This window comes from Periplaneta americana, chromosome 12 (genome assembly GCF_040183065.1).
Source record: "Periplaneta americana isolate PAMFEO1 chromosome 12, P.americana_PAMFEO1_priV1, whole genome shotgun sequence".
Classification (NCBI taxonomy): Eukaryota; Metazoa; Arthropoda; class Insecta; order Blattodea; family Blattidae; genus Periplaneta; species Periplaneta americana.
In genome coordinates this window covers 134,127,720-134,144,039 of record NC_091128.1, presented here as the reverse complement: position 1 = coordinate 134,144,039, position 16,320 = coordinate 134,127,720, and the positions used below count along the sequence as shown (strand labels likewise).

The following is a 16,320-nucleotide window of genomic DNA, read 5'->3' as shown; positions in this document are numbered from 1 at the left end:
CCAATTTATTATGAGTGTATCACACATGAGGGAGATAGATGGATTGGTAAATACATATGTACGGTTGGGCGGTTTGGTTGTTATATGCGTGGACAAATGAACTGATGGAAGAGTTTCATTTTCTTAGTTTGATAAAGCCTATGCTCTGCTCCGCTGCAATTTTGACATTATCTCAGATTTTTTTCCCACACGCTGTTAATATTTAATTCCTCCTGAACTTCGTCGGAACTTCCTAAAGTTGCAAACCTATTTGGAATTTCGAACTGATAATGTTGCTTAGTTTACTCGTCCTTTAATTCGGAATATTGAATCTCCTAATATTAACTTTTTCTACTCGTTTGGCTACTGATAGTCTTTCGCTTCCACCGTACATACTACAGAACGTCCATATAATAATAAAACGACCATAAGGTCAAAATGTCCATATTGTCAAAACGTCCATACAGTGAAAATGTCCATACGACAGAAAGCCCATATGATAAAATGTCCGTAAGGTCAAAATGTCCATAGTGTTAAACGTCCATAATGTATGAATTGAATAGAACACAATCAATTTTATTCCGTAACTCGTCCAAATAAGTTATTAATCATCGTAAACCAGAGCCCCACTTTTAAGATGGTAACCAATACTTTTAAGGTATATGAGAATTTCTCCATTTTCTTTGTACCTGTTACAGTTTCTCACAATTAGGAGAATTTGTCTTTGATTCGCCAAATACGTTTCGTTCACCGGCTCTTTAATTTGTGTATGCCCTCCCTCTTGCTTGCAATATTTGTGTCAAAATTTCATTTTCCTCGCTCTTTAGGCACTGTATAAATCTCCAAAAGGATGGATAATGTACAGCCACGCATTGAAGATGACTGTGCCAGCCTGCATGTGCGCTGCATGACTCGAGATATCTCCCGTGCACTGTGAACAATTGTGCAAACCACTGGGGCGCACACAAAAGTCCATTCACAAATTAACATATTACACTCAGACAGAACCCTTAGGGAATCATCATAAGAAAATATTAAAACTCTATTTTCCTCATCCTGGCCTGAGCCAAACAACAGAAACTGTTGACCACTTGCCGTACGGTCATAATGAGCTGTTACGACTAAATCATTCAGCGCTGTTGGATTGGGAGGCCGCTCGTGGATTTGCATACGGTTTATCGTTCTTTTCCAACTTCTGCGCTCAAGCATCTTTTGTGCTCCTCCTCCACAGGAGAACCAAGAGTTGCTACCAAAATAGTTGTAGTTTGGATTTAACGTGAACATTTTGAGGTATGGACATTATAATCACTACTATGGACATTTTGACTCTGGATGATTTAACATGGACATTTTCAACATAGACATTATTCCATGGACATTTTGAGGTATGGACATTATAATCCTGGACATTATGTCTGGTAACCAGTCTGTCTCTTAGTTCTACAATTATTTTCTCTTAGTTATACAATTACCAAATGATCAGAATTACAGTCTACCCCCCTTGAAGGTTCGAATGTCTACTATACTAGTATGTCCCCGTTTATCTATCTGGTTGTGTATCAATCCATCTGGAGAAATCCAAGTATATTTATGTACTGTACCTACTTATGCGGGAATGTTGCAGGGGCGGCTTTAGGATAATGCTCTCGTGCCATGGCACCGCCTAAATAAAATATAATTAAATCTTATTTTAAGGTATATGTACACATTTACATACAAAAAAATTTTGTTTTGTGTAATTTTGCTCTGTAAAATTTTTATACAATTGAGAATGGTACCAGAAAGAGAATGAAGTGAACAGATCCCTTGAAATTATGTCTAAATTGTTTTTAAAAATTATTTTGTTTATAATTTTGACATGCAACTTGAAACACGATAGCTCATGCAGTTTTTAAAATAGAACCACAGTTTTTTCACTGTTTTATAGCTAAAACTATTCTTTAGTGCCTGACATAGAGCTATTTTTTATTTTTGTTTACATTATTACCATATATGTAACTTACAATAATATTTTATGTTGCATAAATCATGTAAAAATCCATAGATAATTATTAATTATATTAATGTTATTTTACTCATTGTCAGGCACTGGGGGACATTTCAAGCTTCAAAATGACACCAATATCTCCTTGGTATCACCATATTTGACTGAGATATCATGTTTGAAAGAATTAAATATTCTAAAATTACTATTTACAGGAAATGAGCCACAAACTTTCAGAGCCTAGAAGACTCCATCATCATATGTCACCCCTTAAGCAGCTTCATGTCGGTCCAGTTTCAGCTTCTTTCTGCCTCTCAAATACCTCCTCCTTGTTTTAACTCCAGGTGTTGAATGTTTTTTTGGCATTTTTGTCCGTATTTCCATTGATGCAACAAATCCTGCGATGGTGTTTGTCCCAGGGTTTATGCCCATCCTCAGAATTGTAATTTCTACTTTTGGACTCTTATTAAAATGACGTACAACATCATTGACACACAAATTTACAGTTTTATGACTAACAGTCAAAGATTATAAATCACTTCATTATGTAAAAAAAGTTTTTTCAATCTAATGATCATGCCCAGATATCTATGCATCTATTTCGGGACTAGAAAGAAGTTTATTTTACAAGCAATGCTGGACGAGGGGATTGACTGCTACGAAGATCACTCCAAAAGTAATGCACTCCAAAAGTAAGTGACCGTGGCTGACGACGCAGCATTTTGGAAAATGGGACTTATGTGAAAAACCATAAGGCATAAATCGAAAATTCTTATATCAAATTGAAGGGGAGAAAATTCTCTATTAAAATAGTGATATTTTGAACATTCTAATTTTTTCATCATTTTTTGCGTTTTGTGGGTGTACATATAACTTAACTGTACATTTAGAACGATTATAAGGTCACAAATATAAAAAAATATGGATTTATCATAGAGTGATTCCAGCAGAACATCGATTTGAACTACTGTGCTGCGCCGTGTCAGAGTAACAATGCCGTTCGCCCGCTCTTCCATTTATACTTTCAGTTTGTCTTCATATGTTTTTGTAAAATGGTCCTTATTTCTTACCATTCATGATTGGAAGTAGTAACTTGCGTATATTTCTTATTTCATACTAGCCGTATCCGTGCGCTCCGCTGCACCCGTTAGAAATAAATATAAATTACATAACTAAAATAGGACATTTGATCCAGGGAACATTCGTGTTTGATAGAAGGATAAATCGTTTAATATGTTACTTAATTTAAATTGCATCCAAATAATTAAAATGCGATCATTTTGGTCCAGAGACACTCATTTGGTGCAATGACAATTCCTTTAACATGTTTCTTAATTTTTATTAAATGCAATCATAGTTTAATGAAGATTGACATCATTTAGAATATGTGTATATTTTATTTTACTTGTTATAGGATTCCATTGAATTATGGTAATAACTTAATTTTAACCCTTGTTTTCTACGTATTCAGTAAATGGCGCTTGGCCCACTATGGTTCTGAACCCTTCAAATAACTTATATTATATTATATTATGTCATATCAGAAGTTACTGTAATAACATTATATGTAGCATTATGTCCATCTACAGAAACTACACTTTCCAATGGTGAAATAATTAATTATACAAATCAGTTAATTTAGCTTCCGATATTACTTCATACAAACACAGAAACGTTCTCTGTAGGCTATCTTTCATGGCTTTCGATTGTTGCTGTCCAAGGCCCCTTATAGACGAAGTCATTTGTTTTTTAATTCATTACACGGCCTTAGATGGCAGTTATTTTAATTTTAAAACTAATTTATCTCATTAAATATCAGTCCTATCAAAATTTTACAAGGAATAAACCTTATCGCAAATTATTTGTAAAGAAACTTTTGTTATGTAAAATTTTTCATGATAATCAATAATAAGCGAGATGTTTCGATTTATTTAATTCAAGCCCCCTTATAACCCCCCTTTTAAATAATGTATTTTGAATGCCATATAGCCTAAAATCTAAGTTACAACGAACTTAATTTGTATTCCAATTTTCATCGAAATCCGTTCAGCCATTATCGCGTGAAAAGGTAACAGACAGACAGATATATAAACAAGAATTTTAAAAAGGCGATTTTTGGTATCAGGGTGGTTAATTATATATGTTAGGACCAATTATTTTTGTAAAATCGAAAATTACCAGAAAAATTTCGGCTACAGATTTATTATTAGTATAGATGGCATAGATCTTCCTACTGTCACTTTTTTTCTTCTCATATTCCTAAATCTCACTAATATTGGCCTACAAACCTAATATACTAAGTTCATTTCTACATAGAGGTGCATGGAGTATAAAATAAAACAGATAAAATAAAATCAGATTTTATTGGATCAGCAGAATCTGGTACAAAATGTTTGAATTTTTTCAAAACCAACAGAGGCGATAGGTGCTTGTTGAACATACAAGCACAACTGGTTCTCTGGTTGACTCAGTTCCGCTGCTGACACACACTTCTATTAGGAGACCTTCTTTCGTCTCCTGGCAGGCAGGTCCCTCCTGGAGCGAAAGCGCCTTCGGTGGCGGGTGTGAGAGCTGCGTCGTCGACGTCCTCCCCTCCTGCTTCTGGAAAGAGTGACGACGTCTCCTGCGACTAGAACTTCTTCGGCGTCCTCCCCTCCTGTGCCTGCTTCCAGAACGAGAGCGACGACATCTGTGTGACCTCATGTTCTTTGACCCGTCCTCCAGATCGAGCTGGTAGCGGCCCTTGTCGGTCCTCAGGATTCCATAGGTCATTCCTCGTTTCAAGGCCGTGTCTACCTGCCGCTTCAGCTTGCTGGCATCACCGGGGCAGCGCGACATGATATACTTCGCAGTCTTCCTCGGAGTAGGACCGTTGGGCTCTCGTAGATTCTTGATGGCTGATACCACCAATAGCATTGGCTTCTTTGGAGCGTCCATCTCCGTTGATGGTTGAGTTTTCATTTTTAGCACAGGATTTGTTCTGGACCGAAGCTGGACAGGAACTTAAATATGCATAGTTAACTGACAAACAAATAATTTATCTCACAATGGAAACCATTTTGCCTTATAGCGTTCAAAAGTGCGAAGAAAATTTATCAGGCATTTAAGTACTTGTCGCGGACTGTCAAGAAAACACTACATATAATGTTTTTAATAAGTCTTGAGCAGTGTGCATTCCTCAAAATCAATGGATGTATAAAGAATTATTTTATGACTGTGTCATAATATGAATATTATACAGAAAATATGAGAACACGACATAAAAGTATTGGTGATGTAATGACCCTTGTGCAAGAGACAGGAATCTTATAAAGGACCAAAATATATTAATTTATTCCAGACAGTGAGAAAGGAGGTTTGAAATTCAACACACAATTCTGACGTCATACTAACGTTACTTAGCAACAGCTCAATTTTTAGAAGACGTATTAAAAATTAATTAGGAAAATACATTAAAATGCTATAATGAATGCTGTAACTTTGAAACATTCTGTATTTAATAAGTCTAACGAACGACGTTTTATCAAATCGAAAAATTATGTTCATACAACAAAAGTGACATCAGTTTCAAAGACCTATGAATGTGTAATTAATATAACTGAATTGTTATAGGGGCCGGCAATCCTAACTGAGGTTTTCCATGGTTTCCTCAGTTATTTCCAGGCAAATGCCGGGATTGTACCTCTTGAAAGTCCGGCCATGGACTGCGATCCTTCCCTTAATCCTTTCATATGTGTGAGTGAATGATGTGTAATGTCTTAAATGTTTGTGTTGTATCGGAGGTGGCCCTGGCATTGAGCTGATCCCTCCATGTCTTTGTGTGGTCAAAAAGTATGTATGTGATCCATAGCTTAATACCTTTCCCGACAGGTCGCGGCCCTGTAAGGCCCGGGTGGCGTGGGTCGTGTAAATGTACCTAGAAGGGAGAGGTTAAACTGAGAGAAAGAAGAAGAAGAAGAAGAATTATAGTTTGATAATTAATTTATTAGTGATAATTAATTTATTGTGAACAGAGTTGTGTGTGAATTTATTTATTTTTATTCTAGATTTGATGCAAAATGTAAATACCTACTGTCTCGTTAAATTGATATTCTGTGTCATGTTTAAGAATGCACAATCGCTTACAATCTGATGATTAAGCACCATTTGTCATAACCAGCACATAAATCCACGCAAAGTTATGCACTAAAAACAAATGACTTTAGTCTACGTTTGTTTTGCCACCTAAGTGATCATATTAACCTCTACTGTGCACTATCTTCTATTTCTTAGTTCTCTCTACGTGGCTGTGAATAACCGTTGATTTGTAAATGCATATTATGCGTAACATAATCGGAAGTGAAAATTAAACACGAAGGAATTGTCTATCTGCAATATAATTGTAATTATTTAATTACCGTAATCAGAAAGAGCGTTTGGTGATATTATAAAGTAGTTGGATGAAAACCTGCTAAACAATATCATTGTCCACTAAAAGTTTCAGAGAATCTGTTGGTAATTGCAGGGACGTCGCTAGGGGGGTGCGAAAGGGTGCGCAAGCACCCCATAAAAAATCGGAGCACCCCTTTCCGCACCCCAAAGGGCAATTTATTAACAAAATACTAGGCATAAATTATTTTGAAGAACAAAAACAAACAAACAATTTCTTGGATGTGAAAAAACTACGTCCCATAGTGTATCGTAATGGATGTGATGAGTAATAATAATAATAATAATAATAATAATAATAATAATAATAATAATAATAATAAACAGATGTATAGTATGCGCGCAAGTGCATGAAAGAACATTTTGGATTTTTTATGTACCACATTTTTACAGCTCGCACCCCATTTTTAAATCTCGCACCCCCCTTGCTCTGATCCTGGCGACGTCACTGGGTAATTGAACTCAGTATCCATTATGAGAAATACTTAGCCAGCTGGTTAATTGACTGATTCGTAGCAATTTATCTGCAACTGTATCCCAATTCTTGAAGTTCTGTAAGAGCATGTAAACATTATTAATATTATACTGCAAATAAACATAAACAATGAACAGAAAGACTCGCCACTGTATAGTGAGATCGGAGTGTGCGGAGTGGATTATGCACAGCCAACAGCATTAAGACGACTGTGTAATACAATTATCATTAAATAATTATCAAATGTTTGTTTACCTAGGCCTACACATAGTTTCTGTGTGTAAAAAACGGACTAATCATAAATAAGGAGTTAAAAAAATGCATTAGGCTACTTTTTAGAATTTGTCTGTCTTCATAGTACCTAGCTGAACTAATTTTTAGTCCACACCTGTGGAGTAACGGTAAGCGTCTGGCCGCGAAACTAGGTGGCCCGGGTTCGATTCTCGGTCGGGGCAAGTTACCTGGTTGAGGTTTTTCCGGGGTTTTCCCTCAACCCAATTTGAGCAAATTCTGGGTAACTTTCGGTGTTGGACCCCGGACTCATTTCACCGGCATTATCACCTTCACCTCATTCAGACGCTAAATAACCTTAGATGTTGATAAAGCGTCGTAAAATAACCTACTAAAATTAAAAAAAAAGAAAAACTAATTTTTATATTAACAGACTATATTTTCATGTTTATTAATTTTTATATACCGAACGCACGTGGAGAGTTCCCGCGCAGCAATAAGATAACAAATCACGTTGCGCATCACAGCGGCATAGTACATTTCGCATCAAATAAGTTTGTTTACCTGAATATTTTTCTTATCTGGATTTTAGTTTAGCTGATCCGTCCAAAGTGTAATTTAAACCCATGCCCGAGCATGACTCGTTGGACGGGTTCTGGTTGCTACAATAATTAATCTCATGGCAATTAATGCTTGTCATAAATGATTGATTATTAACAGGTAATAAATAATTGCCAAGAAAATGAAGATAAGATAGCGAATTATTTTTCCATAACGAACTTAGATAGTGATTTACGTAGAGACTATTTCTATTGGGAGAGAAATACATTATGTAAAAACTTTGTAGCTATCGATTATGCGTCATCGTTGTCGTAGTCCTTGAAAGCAGCTGTTAGACTACACTTTTCTTTCCTTTTTGCCTCGCCTGAGGTAACCTGTTCCACAGTTCGTATGGTAGTAGAGTTTGTTATTTGAACCGAGAGAAAGCTCGGAGTAAGACATCAGCTGTCTCTGCTCTTTACAGCGTGTGCGCGAGATGTCAACCGAAGAGACGCAGACAACTGATGAATCGACGACGTTCGACAAACTTAACATTGAAGAGGATAGTGTTAAGGTCCAGGAATGCATAAACACTCTCCGTGAATTAATAGAAGGTGAGTTATAATAGTAGTAACTTGTACTTGTAAATAAAAGTGGCTAGACGAAACAACATTAGTATTACATAAAATTTGTTATTAGAATTGTATATTTGAAATTGATAATAGTATGTAACTTGGACATATTGTTTAGCGTATGTATTAACTTTGTGAATTATTAACACATTATTATTATTATTACTAATAATAGTAACTTGAAGGAAATGAGTTTTTGATTATCGAGAGAGAAAGTGATTTTGACCACTTCCACGAGTGAAGCTTATGTTTCTAATACGTGTGAAGCAATCTATGATATTCTACCACACACGGCCGGTACCGGTTCGTTCGAGATTTGTATCACGTCTGCGACTGAGTAAAACAAAGAGCGACATTTTCAGAACCGATTTAGTAATAGCCTATGTTGTCATTCTGTATTATATGTTGAGTAGAATGTATTAATCATTGTCTTTGGTGTACAGAATTACCATATGAATTTACTGCTATATAAACAATATAAATGTTCTATTCAGTAATTTATGAGAAAAGTTAGTTTACAAACGGGCAGGTGACTGTATTACCACAAACCACGTTTTGTTATTCTTTCTTCTTTTGTCGTGTTTAACCTTCTCCTTTTATCGCGACGTACTTTATAATATGCCACTGCGCTTAAGGAGTTAGGTACAGCTTAAAGGAGTAAAATTTTCAAAATATTCAACTTTTTTTCCCCTCCATTACTGTATCTTGTACAATAATGAAAATTAGTATGTGTAAAACACTGTCCTGCTATATCATAAACATATTTTTACGATTAAAAAAAATATATTTTCTTTTTCAAAATTCAAAGTTCACTGTGCAGTGATGAAGCGTTTCCCTCATGATTAAAATGTGATGAGAAATTTTTTGTGTGTATTTATGCATGCCATATCTACAGTATAATGCAAAATCACTTCTCTACCTTTGATAGATTGTCTGATAAAAAATAAATTCATTTTAAAAAATGGTCAAATATCTAAAACAAAATAAAAAATATATATTATTTATTAAGGAATGTAGTTGAAAGAGCATGATATTATAACCATGAGTTTCGGCAATAAAATAAAAGAGAGAGAACGTGAAAAAGTTAACAAGTTTATGAGTTATGAGGGAAACGCTTCATCACTGCACAGTCAAATTTGAATTTTGAAAAAAAATATAAATATGTTTTTTTAAATTGTAAAAGTATTTTTTTCATATAGCAGAAGGATAGTGTTTTACACATACCAATTTTCATTATTGTACAGGGACATCATTTTATTTTTACTTGCATTTTTATTGTACCTGCATTTCTGTATGTACTTCACTCCCACCCCTTCACTAATGTCCTTGCTCCCGTCAGACACACAAACTTACGGCCGCTGTTGCATTCGAAGTCTTCAAGCACTGAAGTAAACACTGCAGTGTATAGTGTGTTTCAGAAATATGGTTGCGTTTTCTATAGAAGAAAGAACCTATATTAATAATATCGTACTAAAGAATTATATTCAAGAAACGATAAATTCAATTTCAGAGAATATGCTTCAAAATGTTTTTAATAATATGCATAAAAGAATTGAAGCCTGCATTGTAATGAACGGCAACCATTTTCAGCAATTTATTTAAAAATTCAGATTAGCTTATTTTGAATTGAGGTGGCTAGAAGCAAAGGAATGCTAGTGACATTTATAATAACATGAGTTAAGTGCATCCAGTGTAAGCTAAAGTATCTAAAATGTTAGTGGCAAAGGGATATTTTAATCTCATCACACATTAAAATTTAAATAAAAATTTCACCGATTTTACGAAAGCTTAAATATTTAAACCCCATTTTCTAAAAATTAACTTAAGTGCACTTACAGCCCTTTACTTATGAGCCCTCAATTTAAATGCACTCTCTATATTGTATGTTAACACCAATAATTAATATGCTAAATAAAGTAGACATTACATAACGAACATAGCCGCCTGAAAAGTTGAGTTTTTGAAAAAAAATGTTACTACTCCACTGTACTTTGATAAATTGCATAAAAGTGATGATCAAATTGAAAATCATAATATCGTATTTCCCTACAACATAAATGGATACACTACTTTTCTCTCCTCCTATAGCTAGTAAAATGATTTGTTTACATATTGCACTAGTAACATCAAACTCCTGTAATGGAAGGGGGCAACAGTGTTTCCGAGTATAGCCAGGTTAATGTTAAAAATGTTGGTAAAAATAAAGTGATGTCCCTGTACAAGATACAGTAATTGAGGAAAAAAATGTTCAATATTTCCAAAAAATTTACTGCTGTAAGCTGTACCTAACCCTTTAACGGATGGTGTATCTTGAGACAAACACTAAACTCGCTCATATTTTTTTGGCGATCACAAAGGTCAGCACAATGCGGGGCCACCGCGGAGACAAGTACAAGACAAGGTACACTCAGTCCCGTGAAATGAATCTAAATCTTTGCTCTCACCGAGAATCGAAACGTGAACGCTTGATTCGGAGGCATCAAGTCCTAGCGGCGGAACTGTTTTGTTATTGTTAATCGCAATTCTCTGCCGTATAATTGATAATAATCGTCGACTATGAGCAATCGTTTATTTTCTTATTTAATTGCCATTTGACTTAGTCGTAAATAGCCTGTGTTGAGATGTATTTTTGTGCATTTTATTTCATTATTTTAACAGTCATTGACATTTCGCTTTCTGATGGATCGCAATTTGCATTTGCTAGTTCGATTTTATTATTAAAATAACGTTCGGACTTGAGATGCCTTTGCCGTCTTGAATAAAATTTATATACTGTTTCTCTTCACTAATAGAAACGTGCATCGTATAAAAAACATGCATGACAGGGCATTTTGAATACAATGAAGACTGCGATGCATACTACTGTATGCATAAGAACATTAATATTCAATGAGTCAATGAAAGCTCCTTTTTTCCTTCACATAGTAGATGCCGTATTATAGGATTGTAGAGGTGAGTTTTCTTATAGGAACTTTTAAAGTACGGTATATGTTTAAAGCTTGTGTAGTTAGAAAACAATAAAGTTTTTCCTCTTGTCTCCAAATAACCATACTGGCTCCTTCATACGCTGCAAATTATTCGTATCTGAAATGTAAAATGTGACTCTGTGAATAACATGCGCACTTCCCATCCAAGTGGTCCGATTCTCGGTGTAGGTAAACGGAAGAGAGTCATCTTCATCCACATCACTGGTTGTTTGTCCAGTGCCATGTTCTATCGTGTATTGCCTCAAGGTGAATCACGCGACCAGCCCGGCCCTCATTGTGTACCTGTCTATTACAGTATATCCTCCATTAGTTTTACTATAAGTTTGAATATATATATAAAAGTAGGTAAGGGTTTCACCACAGTCTAGTATATACAGTCACGAAGATCAATACGTAGTAAATATGCATCCATAGATATTTGCTAACCACTAGGATCGCTAATATCGCCTCATTACAGACAATGCGAAATAGTACCGGCACAGTCTATTGTTCTTAGCACCCTCACAACTCAAGCTTCGTGACTGTATATACTAGACTGTGGTTTAACTAAGAGAATGGAAGAAAAAGTAATGAGTAAGTAAAAACTATAGATTTTTTTCAGTTATAACTTACAACTAGACTGCGGAACTTAATGCATTTGAATGTTTTTATTGATTTAGCATATTGAAAAAGTAAAAGTAGATCTTTGCTGCTCGTGGTTTTTACGTTTGAATGAAGCCAGCTTTGTTTTGCATAAATGCACATTTCGAGAGTTTTCCCTTTTAAATGCATGTAGACTTTTATTTTGCATGCATATATTTACATCTTTCCTTGTTTTCCTGATTTATTATCTAATATCAGAATTTCTCTCTGTTAAAAATAAGAAAAATTTCCAGGAAATATAAAAATTATGTGAGAAATAAAACCAATAATTTATATATGCATATATTTACATCTTTCCTTGTTTTCCCGATTTATTATCTAATTTCAGAATTTCTCTCTGTTAAAAATAAGAATCATTTCCAAGAAATATAAAAATTATGTGAGAAATAAAACCAATAATTTATATATGCATATATTTACATCTTTCCTTGTTTTCCCGATTTATTATCTAATTTCAGAATTTCTCTCTGTTAAAAATAAGAATCATTTCCAAGAAATATAAAAATTATGTGAGAAATAAAACCAATAATTTATATATGCATATATTTACATCTTTCCTTGTTTTCCCGATTTATTATCTAATTTCAGAATTTCTCTCTGTTAAAAATAAGAATCATTTCCAAGAAATATAAAAATTATGTGAGAAATAAAACCAATAAATTATATATGCATACATTTACATCTTTCCTTGTTTTCCCGATTTATTATCTAATTTCAGAATTTCTCTCTGTTAAAAATAAGAATCATTTCCAAGAAATATAAAAATTATGTGAGAAATAAAACCAATAATTTATATATGCATATATTTACATCTTTCCTTGTTTTCCCGATTTATGATCTAATTTCAGAATTTCTCTCTGTTAAAAATAAGAATCATTTCCAAGAAATATAAAAATTATGTGAGAAATAAAACCCATAATTTATATATGCATATATTTACATCTTTCCTTGTTTTCCCGATTTATTATCTAATTTCAGAATTTCTCTCTGTTAAAAATAAGAATCATTTCCAAGAAATATAAAAATTATGTGAGAAATAAAACCAATAATTTATATATGCATATATTTACATCTTTCCTTGTTTTCCTGATTTATTACCTAATTTCAGAATTTCTCTCTGTTAAAAATAAGAATCATTTCCAAGAAATATAAAAATTATGTGAGAAATAAAACCAATAATTTATATATGCATATATTTACATCTTTCCTTGTTTTCCTGATTTATTATCTAATTTCAGAATTTCTCTCTGTTAAAAATAAGAATCATTTCCAAGAAATATAAAAATTATGTGAGAAATAAAACCAATAATTTATATATGCATATATTTACATCTTTCCTTGTTTTCCCGATTTATTATCTAATTTCAGAATTTCTCTCTGTTAAAAATAAGAATCATTTCCAAGAAATATAAAAATTATGTGAGAAATAAAACCAATAATTAGTTATTAATTATCTCCTGGCCTAGTTGCCTCATAAGTAGTGCCCTCTTGGTATCACTTGTGAGGTTCAGACCTGTCTTCGGACAGTTGACTAAATAACATATGAATATTCAATTGATGCTCTTTTTTTCGGAGCCACAATTTCTCTTTTAACCTCAAATTCTCGTATTCTTCATTATTGAAAAAAAGTATGAGCACTGTATTAAATTTCTCCCAATCTACTCTCACATTACAAAATTTGTACTTCGTCTCGGAAACATGAGTACTTTCGCTCTTGTATGCACTGTAGTTGTGCGACTCACTTTCACAACTGAAACCTGCAAAATATTTGTCCAAAAAAAGAGGAAATCCCAATAGGTGTCACACCATCTCACCTAACAATAAGTACCTGGTAAGTGTTACTGACCTTCGAGAATATTTGATCGAAGGGTGGACTGTTAAATTCTTCTGTTAGACAATACAATGCGTGTTTTCAATTACATTTTCCACCTTTCATCAATGTCAAGAAAAACTGATACCTTTTTATTGAGACAGTTTCGCATTTTATTTCGCAAAAATGAATTAATTCGCTGGAAAATGTTCCTTTCGTGAAAATTCGTGGCGAAAATATTGATAGCCTACATTCGCACTTTGTTACATATATAGGCCTATTCACAAATAAAAACAGAAAAACACTTTCTCCTTTAATTTAAGATTTATTGCATTTGTCTGTAAAAGAAAGTACTCCAGACTTCTTTAAAATACATTTTTATAACCTACAAGGTTACAAATCACAAGCTATAATAATGGGCTACCAACGAGCATTAAACAAAATAGATCTAGCCCTGTATCAAATACAAAAATAAATAATAATACAATTACATATAGTAAGACAGTAAAAAATTTAGGGGTATATTTAGATTCAAATTTAAATTTTCAAAGTCAAGTGACCTACATATGTAAGAAAAATTTTTCCATAATTCATTCCCTTGGACACTTAACCAACGTTTTACCTCTCAGCCTTAAAAAGAACCTGATCCAAACTTTAGTGATGCCCCACTTCGATTATTGCGATTCTCTATTCACGAATCTAAATACTGATCTTGCCCATAGACTACAGCGTGTTCACAATATCTGCGTTCGTTTCGTTTGTAACATTAGAAAATTCGATCATGTAACACCATCACTAGAATTGTTGTCTTGGAGTCCACTTAAAGAAAGAAGATTCTTAAACTCTCTCTTATTACTATTTAAAATCATCCACATCTCCACACCCTTTTACCTAGCATCTCGTTTTGTTTACCTTTCACTACGTCGAACCCGGAACATGTACCGTCTGTCTATTCCTCTGTACAGAACATCCTTCTACTCATCATCTTTCAGTATATCTATTCCACGCCTCTGGAACTCTCTCCCTGACCATGTCAGAGACTGTCGGAAAATATCAAATTTAAATTAAAAAGTCACATTCTAGTTCGTGGAATTGCTTGTTGAACACCTGTCAGGTTGCGCAACTTCGCCTTAACCTATGACATATAGTAAATATTGTAACTATGCTGTTGTAAAATTGACAATTAATATGTAATGTATTTATTATTATTATTATTATTAATAATAATAATAATAATAATAATAATAATAATAATAATAATAATAATAATAACAGTTATCAGTTATCACTATCATCATTGCTATCTTTGTTTTCTTTCTTTTTTCTTGTATTAGCTCGATGAGAGCTCTATAGTGTTCTTTTGACTCTGTTGACCCTCTATAGGGCTTTGATTTAATATGTATTATTTTCATCAGTGTTTGTATTTATTTTTTGTACTAGCCGTACCCGTGCACTCCGCTGCACCTGTTAGAAATAAATATAAAGTAATTACATAATTAAAATAGGACATTTGATCCTGGGAACATTCGTGATTGATAGAAGGATATATCGTTTATTATGTTACTTAATTTAAATTGTATTAAAAAAATTAAAATGCGATCATTTTGATCCAGTGACCACTCATTTCGTCATAAAAATTATTTTAGGTAATACAGGAAACAAATGCCTATCAATTTTCTGTGCATAAGAAGCTATTTTAATCTTATCTGTCCTCGATTCACTCAGACGTTACTGTAATAACGTTATAGCATTATGCCCATCTAGAGAAACTACACTTTCCAATGGTGAATTAATAATTAATTATACAAATCGGTTAATTTAGCTTCCGATATGACTTCATACAAACACAGGAACATTCTCTGTAGGCTACCGTATGTTTCATAGCTTTCGATTGTTGTTGTCCAAGGCCCCTTATAGACGAAGTCATTTGTTTTTTATTTCATTACACCGCCTTAGATGGCGTTGTTATTGTAATTTTGAAACTCATTTATCTCATTAAATATCAATCCTATCAAAATTTTGTATAGAATAAAGCTTATCGGAAATTATGTTTAAAGAAACTTTTGTTATGTAACATTTTCATTAAAATCAATAATAAGCGAGATATTTCGATTTATTTAATTCAGGTCCCCTTATAACCCCCCCTTTTTAAATAAAATATTTTGAATGCCATATAGCCTAAAATCTAAGTTACAACGAACTTAATTTATATTCCAATTTTCATATAAATCGGTTCAGCCATTATCGCGTGAAAAGGTAACAAACATCCAGACAGACATACAAACAAAAATTTCAAAAAAGCTATTTTCGGTTTCCGGGCGGTTAATTATATATGTTAGGACCAATTATTTTTGGAAAATCGAAAATTACCAGAAAAATTTCGGCTACAGATTTATTATTAGTATAGATTTATATATGCTATCTGGTAGGATGGAAGAGAAGGCCTTAATCCTGTCAGATTAAATAAATAAATAATTAATTGTTTGCCTCTCCGATAGTTCAAAATTAAGGCTGTGTTTCATCAACTCAATTTAGATTTCGGGCGTTGACTTCAGGTGACGGGCAAGATCGGAAGATGAAAGTCTTGCGGGGGTTTTCCAGGTTTCTTCGAC

The 16,320-nt window shown here is 33.5% G+C and overlaps 1 protein-coding gene across 2 annotated transcripts in view; it reads left to right on the top strand.

Moving 5' to 3' along the window:
* The first annotated feature begins 7,922 nt into the window (after positions 1-7,922).
* Positions 7,923-16,320, top strand: part of LOC138710903 (alpha-tocopherol transfer protein-like) — an 86,403-nt gene continuing 78,005 nt past the window's right edge. The window contains exons 1-2 of one of the 2 annotated variants that reach the window (XM_069842096.1): positions 7,923-8,027; positions 8,122-8,251. In XM_069842096.1, coding sequence (XP_069698197.1) covers positions 8,134-8,251 — 118 coding nt within the window. In that variant the 5' untranslated portion in view covers positions 7,923-8,027; positions 8,122-8,133. The other variant, XM_069842095.1, reaches the window with a different exon arrangement.